This window comes from Opisthorchis viverrini, assembly GCF_000715545.1.
Source record: "Opisthorchis viverrini unplaced genomic scaffold opera_v5_35, whole genome shotgun sequence".
NCBI classification, from domain to species: domain Eukaryota; kingdom Metazoa; phylum Platyhelminthes; class Trematoda; order Opisthorchiida; family Opisthorchiidae; genus Opisthorchis; species Opisthorchis viverrini.
The window spans coordinates 2,322,558-2,334,012 of NW_008751691.1; the positions used below are offsets into that span (position 1 = coordinate 2,322,558).

At 44.9% G+C, this 11,455-nt stretch overlaps 3 protein-coding genes across 3 annotated transcripts in view; 2 read left to right on the forward strand and 1 right to left on the reverse strand.

The window, feature by feature from the left end:
• Nucleotides 1-6,298, forward strand: part of T265_02770 (hypothetical protein) — a gene marked incomplete at both ends in the record, with an annotated part of 68,834 nt that extends 62,536 nt beyond the window's left edge. The window contains 4 exons of the mRNA XM_009167085.1: nt 184-250; nt 817-1,015; nt 1,846-1,992; nt 6,038-6,298. Of these exons, the coding sequence (XP_009165349.1) occupies nt 184-250; nt 817-1,015; nt 1,846-1,992; nt 6,038-6,298 (674 nt within the window). The remainder of the gene's footprint in view (nt 1-183; nt 251-816; nt 1,016-1,845; nt 1,993-6,037) is intronic.
• Nucleotides 1-11,455, reverse strand: part of T265_02769 (hypothetical protein) — a gene marked incomplete at both ends in the record, with an annotated part of 41,659 nt that overhangs the window by 3,348 nt on the left and 26,856 nt on the right. The window contains 5 exons of the mRNA XM_009167084.1: nt 144-340; nt 1,190-1,336; nt 2,910-3,206; nt 7,048-7,143; nt 8,362-8,565. Of these exons, the coding sequence (XP_009165348.1) occupies nt 144-340; nt 1,190-1,336; nt 2,910-3,206; nt 7,048-7,143; nt 8,362-8,565 (941 nt within the window). The remainder of the gene's footprint in view (nt 1-143; nt 341-1,189; nt 1,337-2,909; nt 3,207-7,047; nt 7,144-8,361; nt 8,566-11,455) is intronic.
• The window catches only part of T265_02768 (hypothetical protein), a gene marked incomplete at both ends in the record, with an annotated part of 23,845 nt that continues 19,672 nt past the window's right edge, over nt 7,283-11,455 (forward strand). The window contains one exon of the mRNA XM_009167083.1: nt 7,283-7,326. Coding sequence (XP_009165347.1) covers nt 7,283-7,326 — 44 coding nt within the window. The remainder of the gene's footprint in view (nt 7,327-11,455) is intronic.

The following is an 11,455-nucleotide window of genomic DNA, read 5'->3' on the forward strand; positions in this document are numbered from 1 at the left end:
GAACGTTATGTTCACAAGAGCTCAAGTGCATAACTGTCATTCCCGGTTTGAGAAAAAAATCCGCGTTGAGACAGCTTAACAGCTTTGTCAACAAGGCAATCTGCGCAACAGAGCATTCCCGTAAGTAACGATAACAAACTTACCGACTTCCGGAAATTGACCTTTCGATCTTTTGTCTCTCAGACGACGTAAAGCGATCATCTTCTTCTAGAGCGGACATAATGTGTTCTGGTTTAGACATGGCATTCACGTGAATGTGCCACGAAAAGGCTTGGGTCAAATTCTGCTCGGCTAGTTCGGCGCGACAGCTGGTTGTGGCTAGTACGAGCATTCTTCGTCCCTGCAAGAGAGGGAGGAGTTAGAGAACAGAAAGCAAGCAATGATGAATAGACCAGGGAAAGATGAATTATGTCGACATAACCCAGATGAATTCTGGGTTCTTCAGACATTCTCTATTATGATGGACAGACTCCCGCAAAAGAGTGGTTCACCAATGGTAAGTGATGGAAATCCGGTAAGATAATGGCGGTGCATCATAACTTGCGATAGTCACAGCTTCTGTTATCTGTAAGTGTACAGGCCCTACTGGGAATCGATGCAGATGATTGGAGATGGAGCCCCTTGAAAAAAATAAGACGGAAGTACTCCCAATGAAACGATGAGTGATCATTTTGCTGGGGATGAACATAAAACTCCGCCCGTGAGCAGCATGAAAAAAATGCGAAAAATTCAAGATATGGAAATGTACATCCAAGCATTGTGATGCAATGAAAATCGCCTCTGCACTAACATCTGCCTGTTTTCTTTCGTTTACAGCTCACGAACATTCGTACGGCCTCATACTGGATCACAACAGACAGTTAGTTTCATTGGTAATGGCCGCTGGCGTCTCTATCCAAATAGGTTGGAATTCCGACAAACGTTGGCTGCTTTCGAGCAGCTGAGACAATTACCGGAATCATCAAATCAACAAGAAGAGGAGGCAATTAAAGGAGTGCTTAGGAGCTGGCTTCACGTAGGAAGTTGTGCAGCTAACAAGTGAAAGTAGCGGCGTGGGATCCACCGCGCTACACACACGATAGATGTGTTTCGTGCCTTCCGTTCAGGATACGCTAACAAGCAAACAAACAACGCTTTGAAATAATGACGGTGAAACAAGGAAACGAAAACCAGGGCGCCAGAAACTTACGGCTTTCAGTGGCTGTGACACCAGATCTCGTATTGCTTGTACGATAAAGTTAGAGAACCTGGGTCCAACTGGGTTGTATTCAATCAGTCCCTCGATGTTGTCCACAATCACGACACTGAGGGGTGACTTGGCTCCATCATCGAAAATCTACCGGGTAGAAAACACCATTCATTACACACGACAGTGTACGGCAGCGAAAACACACTTATAGTGAAAAGAAACTACGAAGTGGTTGCAGCGGGAATGTTCGTGGCTGGAACATTATTCGGAAATTTCGAAGGGACAGTCAAATTAAGTTTGACCAGTTTGACCAACACTCAGGTTTTAAGAGGCCAGACGTACTCACCTTTTCGAGAAATACACTCATTTGCAAATCAATTTGGTTTTCACGAGAGACTCAACTGGATCTCTCGTGAAAACCAAATTGATTTGCAAATGAGTGTATTTCTCGAAAAGGTGAGTACGTCTGGCCTCTTAAAACCTGAGTGTTGGTCATACTGGTCAAACTTAATTTGACTGTCCCTTCGAAATTTCCGAATAATGTTCCAGCCACGAACATTCCCGCTGCAATCACTTCGTAGTTTTTTTTTCACTATAAGTGTGTTTTCGCTGCCGTACACTGTCGTGTGTAATGAATGGTGTTTTCTACCCGGTAGATTTTCGATGATGGAGCCAAGTCACCCCTCAGTGTCGTGATTGTGGACAACATCGAGGGACTGATTGAATACAACCCAGTTGGACCCAGGTTCTCTAACTTTATCGTACAAGCAATACGAGATCTGGTGTCACAGCCACTGAAAGCCGTAAGTTTCTGGCGCCCTGGTTTTCGTTTCCTTGTTTCACCGTCATTATTTCAAAGCGTTGTTTGTTTGCTTGTTAGCCTATCCTGAACGGAAGGCACGAAACACATCTATCGTGTGTGTAGCGCGGTGGATCCCACGCCGCTACTTTCACTTGTTAGCTGCACAACTTCCTACGTGAAGCCAGCTCCTAAGCACTCCTTTAATTGCCTCCTCTTCTTGTTGATTTGATGATTCCGGTAATTGTCTCAGCTGCTCGAAAGCAGCCAACGTTTGTCGGAATTCCAACCTATTTGGATAGAGACGCCAGCGGCCATTACCAATGAAACTAACTGTCTGTTGTGATCCAGTATGAGGCCGTACGAATGTTCGTGAGCTGTAAACGAAAGAAAACAGGCAGATGTTAGTGCAGAGGCGATTTTCATTGCATCACAATGCTTGGATGTACATTTCCATATCTTGAATTTTTCGCATTTTTTTCATGCTGCTCACGGGCGGAGTTTTATGTTCATCCCCAGCAAAATGATCACTCATCGTTTCATTGGGAGTACTTCCGTCTTATTTTTTTCAAGGGGCTCCATCTCCAATCATCTGCATCGATTCCCAGTAGGGCCTGTACACTTACAGATAACAGAAGCTGTGACTATCGCAAGTTATGATGCACCGCCATTATCTTACCGGATTTCCATCACTTACCATTGGTGAACCACTCTTTTGCTCTCTCGTGAAAACCAAATTGATTTGCAAATGAGTGTATTTCTCGAAAACAGTCCAATTTGGGTTCACGTAGATCATAAGGTTTACGGAAACTCGGGGACTGCGCCTACCTGATAAGCCCCAAAAAGGGCGAAACCGGTCGTGGACTGTCGAAGAGTTTCCAACAACCTTGTGAGTAGTTTCCTTTACGAAAAGGTACTCACCTTCTTCATTGTTGCGCACTTAGCCATTTCGGTGTAGCCGATCATCTTGTGAGAAGTGACGATTTTGATGAACGGAAACCCGGAACGCTTAGCAATTTCTACTGCCAGAGCCGTCTTTCCAGCCTTAGGTGGGCCTTCCAAAAGCAGAGTTAGAGGGCGATAGGTTTCAACATCTGCCTCACCCACAGCACGAACAGCCAGACGACCCATATTCAACGCCTCAGAGACACATTCACCCCAAGTCATAATACCACGCGGTGCGTAGCAGCTCAGCTCTTCTTCAGCAGTGCCAAAAGCCTGTAGTAAACAAATGGAGAGGAAGTGTTAAATGGAACGATAAATTAATTAAATCCCATACATACCATAATCCTTTCGTCTTGGTTTTGACAGGAAAGTGGTTATGTGGCCGTGAAAGTAGGTACCGGGAAGTTATCTTTCCTATAGATGCCGTCAAATGACCTGTCTACTTTCAGTATGGAAGTATTGTTCAGTAATAGTTAAGAACGGAGCAATGGACCGTACACGCGTCTACTTTGCCTTCGATTGTCTCCAAAGAACCCAGGGTGTTTAATTACTGATATCTTTTGTTTTCCAGACAATATGAGAATGATTTTACCATACTGTAGTTTCGCACGCACCGCGTGCCCATCCCGTCACTCTCGCCACGGACGGACCGACGATTGTTTGTTGAACTTTGCTCTTGTTTCGAAAGGAGAGTTATTAAAAAAATTACTGTGCATATTGCAGAATACTAACGAGATAACAGTGTCGTTAGTTCACATTTGGAGACTAAGAAATATTACAGTACAACTGTTTATGAAAATCAGACAGCTTACTTGAGAGTTAACCTCGTCCCACAAGCCTGAAGTCAACTTGTCTCTATGAGAACTTAAACAGCATAATTTCAGGCAAACAATTCTTAAAGTTGACATTGAGCGAATCGAATCTAGTCAGACGGCGGAAACGCGGTTTGAGTGCCTAGACGGGTCTATCGCTATGCGCGTTTCCCCCTTACCCCATATTACCAAAAAAAGAAACTACCGGTAGGCGGATAGTATCCGCCACACCAGCTTACGAGCAATAAATTAAGTCGTAAAACTTTGATCTCCTGCCTGCCATCTAAAACTGGATTCGGGAATGGATAACCATGGGATGTGCGCAAATTTAAGTCACGAAGACCTGAAAGTTCGGTGGCGGAATCCGACAGAACTAGCTGTTGTGGTGAGCGGTTTGTTTACTGTTCGGTTAACTTATCAGGATCGATAGTGAAGTTGAAGCATGAGAGTAAGAGAAAACGGATTGCCTGAGGGCAATCCGATTAAGTTAGGCGCACATAGCGGAAAAATAAACGTCAAGAGACCGGTTTTATCACAGTAACAAGTCAGTGTAGTCCAATTCCAGCATGTACCGTCAGCATCGTCGTCATCATTGACAACAGATGGGCACAGTAGTGCTTCGCTGCCATACAACCAAACCAATTTGTTTCAATAGAGCCTTATAATGGAAAGAAACAGATAGGACAAGGAGAGGGACCTCGGAATGCTTTGCCACAAACATCCGAGGTGCATACACCATCAACACTTAACCAGAAAACTTGGATAGCAACAGCATTAGGGCCACCGACTAACGAGCATACCGTTCAGTGACCCCAACCATGCACAGAAAGCATTACGTGGACCCCATTCTAAAAGGCGAACAACACCAAAAGCGCTTTTCATTCCCTCATTTCATGCCAAATTCTGTCCACTTCTGGGTTTCCCCCACTCCAAATTAGGCATCGAAAATGGCGCTCATCTCAGAAGGTAGTAACTAGGGCCTTCGTCACACACGACCCAGCCATCATCATCATAATCAACGGCATGACATCAGTGTTCAACACCGATGCTTCACTGCCGTACACGACCCAGCCACCGTAGCATGTACCGCTGAATGCATTCTTTGAAGGACTACCCCCTGCTTCATCAGAACCTATCTTCTGATCACCTCACTGCGCATTCGCCGGTTGCAGGCAATTGCGGCTACCCTCTGAGACATCCGTAGTCAGAGACTTGAGGATGCTTCCGCCCGAATAGACCAAGTCAGGAAGCCGTACAACAGTACAGCCCGCACTTTGGTCTGATACACTTGTTCCTTAAAACCAAGTGAGATACACTTTTGATATCATAACTGGCGATAATTGGCAAAAGCGATTCTGGCCTTTGAGATTCGTGCGACTCAGCACGCAAAATGCTACCACGGAAGCACTATATTGTTTTACCCAGTCAGCCTGAAATAAAGCTCTGCTGAATGTCTCACGGGCACTATTAGCGAGTAAGAAAGTAAGATCACCATGCGATACAGTTGATTATCAAGTGGCTAAAAGCCTTTGGATGATGATGGTTGTTGCAGCCGTGAATCGACGATTCATTTTGGTCAACAGGATCATTAGTTGACGACCAACAAACTGTAGCAAGAAATAGACCCCATTCGCAGAACATCATGGCGCATAAGGCCAACCGAGTTCAACGGAAAATATCCACGAACTTCAAAGGTAATTAGTGCACGGTCCTTTAGATGGGTTTGTTTATAGGGGTTAGTGACAGGTGACCGCAAAAATGAAACCGAGTGAGTTCACTGGTTCCGAAAGAATTCATTCAAAGGGCACTGAGGAAGAGGTACTAGAAGGAGACTAAATTGAGAAAATTCGCTGTTACCAATAAACTTCTCAGTATGGATCTCTTCGAGATAGGTAAGGTGCAGACTGGAAGGCCTGTGGTTTCAACCCAATCCTGGCACCTCGACTGCTCCAGTCTAGAATTGGGCAGCCTTTCAGTGGCTCAGTCCTCTTCTTTCCTTTGTGTGGCATGGCAGCTATGCACTGGCGAGAGGGCTCAAAGGGTTAGAGCACGAATTTACTGACCGGAAGGTCCGTGGTTCGAACCCGACCTCCGCCTCTCAACTTCCCTGTCTAGGCTTGGGCAACCTGGCAGTATCCCAGCCCTCGTGCTTCCTTNACAGAAATGCTACGCAGACGACTTGTTTTACTAAAGGTGATTATACCAAAGCCGGATTAGTAGGTGGGGAATGTATCAGAGACAGAATACTGGACTCAGGCGTACTCAAGTGGTCAAACAACTACATGCATTCAGCGTCAATTTGATACTGCGGCTTTCTTGAGTCCTGGTGTCAATGAGACACGCCGATGTGGAAGGAGAAACAGCCGTGTTCCGACAAAGATAATCGGTGGAGTCAGTCCAATGGAATCCGGTTGGCATACGAAGGCACAAAGCGAAACACGACCAAAACTCACCGGCTTGATGTCGTTCTCAAGCGCGTATAGGAAATCGGCACGTTTCACGACCAGCCGGTCAAAAGCATCTGGATCCAGTTGCGTTTTTCCGGAAGGCTAATGGGCAGAGAAAAAACAGGAGGCTGGATGAGAAACGGTGGATCCAAGTAGAATAATAAGATTTAATGCATTTCAGTTGGGGGTACGTCGTTAGGCGATTTCACCTGAACGAATGTCAGGTCAAAAAGTGTGGAAAATGCATCAGTTTGTGTATAAAATCGTCTGTCTGTCTCTTCTAGGTAAGCTTGCTAATCACCTACAATAAGGGGGAAGTTCGGGAACGAACAGTTGGCTTGAGATAGAATAGCCAGTCACCACAGAAGTAAAGATGTTATGATAAGACAAGTACTACAGTCTAGCTGTTAGCTGCGTAACTAGGCATGGTAACGTTTCAACCATGAGAATGGCTAGATCTAATTAATGGCACGGAGCGCCATATGAACCTTTGCCGTTTGAAAAAGCATTTCTGGTTCACATTAGAGTAGATCACATGGTAGAGACGATAAGGAAAGTGACAGAAATGCTACGCAGACGACTTGTTTTACTAAAGGTGATTATACCAAAGCCGGATTAGTAGGTGGGGAATGTATCAGAGACAGAATACTGGACTCAGGCGTACTCAAGTGGTCAAACAACTACATGCATTCAGCGTCAATTTGATACTGCGGCTTTCTTGAGTCCTGGTGTCAATGAGACACGCCGATGTGGAAGGAGAAACAGCCGTGCTCCGACAAAGATAATCGGTGGAGTCAGTCCAATGGAATCCGGTTGGCATACGAAGGCACAAAGCGAAACACGACCAAAACTCACCGGCTTGATGTCGTTCTCAAGCGCGTATAGGAAATCGGCACGTTTCACGACCAGCCGGTCAAAAGCATCTGGATCCAGTTGCGTTTTTCCGGAAGGCTAATGGGCAGAAAAAAACAGGAGGCTGGATGAGAAACCGTGGGTCCAAGTAGGATAATAGGGTTGGATGCACTTCAATTTGGGGTACTTCGTTGGGAGATTTCACCTGAACGAATGTCAGGTCAAAAAGTGTGCAAAAATGTACCGGTTTGTGTATGAAATCGTTGATTCCGTCTCCTCTAGGTAAGCTTTCTGAAAACCTACAATGAAGAGGAAGTTTGGGAACGAATAGCTGGCTTGAGATAGGAGCCATCACAGAAAAAAGATATAGTAATAAGTCGATTACTACAGTCTAGTTGTCAGATCACCTCCTATTTCGATGGTGTGGCGGATACACAGATGATGGTCAGCGTGTGTTGCGACTGCATTTAACGGCACCTCCTAACAAGAGACAGACTAGTTAGTATGAGTTCCACCAAAATGAGAAATTACGAAGTAAGAAGACCTGTGAGATGCGCCATTTCATCTCGGAAACATTAACGAAAGATTCGGCTGGATTCCAGGTGAGTCTCCGGTCAAAACCAAAATTGGTTTGCAGATGAGTGCATAAGTACTATTTCAGTTACGTGAAAAATTGTTAGCCAGGTGAGCGAACAGGTGTGCATGAAGTTGAAACGGCATAAACGATCAACCACAATCAGAAATTCTAACTGCTGCTACTCGGGAAATTCGTTAGTGCATGGTCCACGTGATTCTATGTAATATCGCGAAGAGATTTTGTATGAAAATGCGCACCCTCCGATAGTCAGCAGATTGAGTCCAGATTGAGTATTCCATAGGTATCAGACTGGGTGAATAGGAATCGGCTGTGACCCCATGGGCTTGAGAACATTAGGCAATAAAGTGAGTGCTTCTTATGCCCCGACAAATTTGGAAAGGGGGAAACAGTACTGAGGGTTAAAAGGAAAACAGTTCAATGTTAGGGCGGATGAAGGCACCCACGACTTAATCCACATTAAGAGCAGTGAAGGACAGAATGAGTTAACTCACGTCGCGACCGCCATGAGGCCGCTGTACACAACAAAAAAGGAGCCTTGTACAAACAGTCCAGGGGCAACCATTGAAACAAATCTTCATTAACAGAAAGCAGACAGAAAAGAGAGCAAAAGAGTAAAATTCCCACACATTTTTCATCTAGCTTGCGGCCACGACCACACAGTATTAAAAAAAGGGTGACGCACTACGAAAAAGGGATGACAAAGTACAAACACCACATACACTGATCAGCTGGTACATTGCAGTGAAGGCAGCCGCCCGACAAAGACCCTCGATTTCGGCTCCGCTAAAGTTTTTTGTTTTTGCCGCCAATTCTTCCAAACTGACGTCTTTGGCAACCTTACCAGACTGACGCATTTTTGCCGTGTGAATCTGTAAGATTTGTAGTCGACCTTCTTCATCTGGCAGGGAAATTTCCATTTGCATCTGGAGGAAGTTGTGGGTGAAAAACAAAAGAAAACATGAAACGATAAGTTGCCGACACATTCATCTGACCGCGTCTGTTCAGTACTGACTGTATTGACGAGCACAACAAGCAAAAACGGGTATGGATTGCATTTTGTGTACTCAACCATTGATCTTGAGATAACTCAGTGGCCAAGGCGTGAATTTGCTGACCTAACCTGAGCATCTCGACTGCTGCTGTCTAAAATTGGTCAACACGACAGTAATGCAGCTGAACGATTGATTCCAATTGACATTCAGTCTTTTGCTATTCGACCACAGAACTGAAATGTAAGCTACTAAAAGTTAATGTAAGTAGTAGTAAATAAAATATAACACAAGCTACTAGTAAGCGTTCGCAGTCTTCGACATTCGGTAGAGTGCAGTGATCAATGATGGTACCGCAGAAATCACAGTGATGGACAGCCAGGGAGTTCGAAATGACATGTAAAGTCCAGGATTAAGTTTGATTAAGAGTTGCGTGACTATGCTAACAGTTATACCCGCCTTTTACTCACTGCGTACTTGTTCGGTCGTTGTCCCCATAATGAGTACACTGCACACTTGCGTAGATTGGAGATTAGACGAGCCGCCAATCAGTTACCCGTTGGGTCAACACAGAGTATGCGATATCCGCCGGTGACCCAGCGTAGCTTTACAATAAGGATAAAGTAGCTACATAATGCTATTCAGTGTTATAGCACTGGCTTTGCATGACAAATTCTAAACTCACCCTCCTTGACCGAATTCCCTATGACAAAGTAGTTAGGCCGAATCCTACACTAAAACAGCCTTACCACTAGCCATTATGCGCTACTAAGGCGAATAAGTCTCGAGATAGCTCAGTAGATAAGAAATGAACTTACTGACAGGAAGGTCTGTGGTTCGAACCCAACATTAGTAACTCGACTGCTCCTACATACGCTTGGGCAAACAGGCAGGATCTTAGCTTTCGGGCTTCCTTTAGGTGGTATGGAAGCTATGTACCAGAAGGGTGCTACAGCTGAACGATTGTTTTTTTACCTATTTCACTGGGCCTAACTTGTACGTGCCCAGCACCAAGGCGAGCTTTAGGTAGTCGAAAACGTCTACGTATCCCTTGAATGCCGGTTGCCAATGGCGCGTTCAGAAGGCGTACGAATTTCCAGGATGTTCTGGCTACATACACTCCAAATGCATCACGGGATTTTGACTTGTCTCTGGGTATTTTTGAGCTTGGGATCGAGAACTCAGCTGAGGCGTCATCGTCACCACAAAAGTCCAGTGGATTTCGCACACCCAGTTACTGAGGTCAGAGACATTGGGCGACATGATGGGCATTAACGACCCATACATCACATCGGTGCTGGTTATTTAGTGATCCTATGACAGGAGCCTCAATCTACATTTTGTATGAATTGGCAAGACGCTTCGTATCAAATCGACCAAACTGCTTTGTGTTTGACTATGGAAAAGTGTCAGGACGCACCCAGACGGGAAAAAAGTACATGTGCAGAGAGTGGCGCATCCCCAAGGTCCCGATCGGTATGACACATTTCGAATAGCAGGTGCATTGGTGGAGCTCACCAAACACGGCTTAGCAACATAAGACCAGTGTAGTGGGGCTGAAATCGTTCACGACCGGAACACCGCCATTGGCTGTACTGAACGAACCAGTGAACGACCATATTTAGCCATTTAGTCATTCTAAATATTTATACAAAAGTTCTGTATGCTTAGTCCTGACAACACAGCCGTGTCCCGAGTTCTCTGTCTTCTTATCGCGTAGTCTGGCAGGCTCAGCGCAGGCGTAACCAATAGACGGCCACCCACGATACAACAAAAAGAGAGTGGAAATGTTTTGAAATTTTTACAGTGTTGTCGTAACTAACAAGAAATTGAGGATTTTTCTTCTCTGTGGTGACCGGCAGTGGAAAATTAAGACCCAAGTGAACCAGTGGATTACAAATAGCTCATGGGCTTCCCTAACGATAGTGTTATCCAGGTTAGGATCGTTCACTCACTCACTCCTCCGGGCAAAAGAAGCTGCATTTTAACGCTTCTAAGTTTGCGACAGTTGCGTTTTAATGATGGTTGGACAGAGAGATCCCCGGAATGGTGAGAAAATGAACAGACATCCTTATAACAACCAGAAAGGTGACAATAGGTGGAACGAGTGTTGGTCAATGTGCACTAATCTACGTGTGTTGTGTATTCAGTTTCGGGCAGATGAGAGTATCCTGTCTGGGTAACACTGAACTGATTGCACGGAAAATAGAAAGAGTTGGCATAAAATGTGCGATTGTGGATTGTCCCTCCTAGTTACCACAGCCAACTTCGTATAGTTAAATTTTGGCGACAGTTGTAGCAACTTGAAGAGATCCTTTAGCTGACTTCCGAGAAATACACTCATTTGCAAATCAATTTGGTTTTCACGAGAGACTCAACTGAATCTCTCGTTTATGACATTCTATAACCGAATGTGCTGCACACAGGCCGCCTCATGATTCAGTTGACCCGATATTCGAGATATCGCAGTATATTTTCATGAAGGAAACTACTCACAAGGTTTCCGAAAACTCTTCGATAAATGAGTGTATTTCTCGAAAACAGTCCAATTTGGGTTCAAGTATAACATAAGGTTGATGGAAACTCGGCGACTGAGCCTACCTGATGAGCCCCAAGAAGGGCGAAACCGGTCGTGGGCTGTCGAAGAGTTTTCAGCAACCTTGTGAGTAGTTTCCTTCATGAAAATATACTGCGATATCTCGAATATCGGGTCAACTGAATCATGAGGCGGCCTGTGTGCAGCACATTCGGTTATAGAATGTCATAAACGAGAGATTCAGTTGAGTCTCTCGTGAAAACCAAATTGATTTGCAAATGAGTGTAT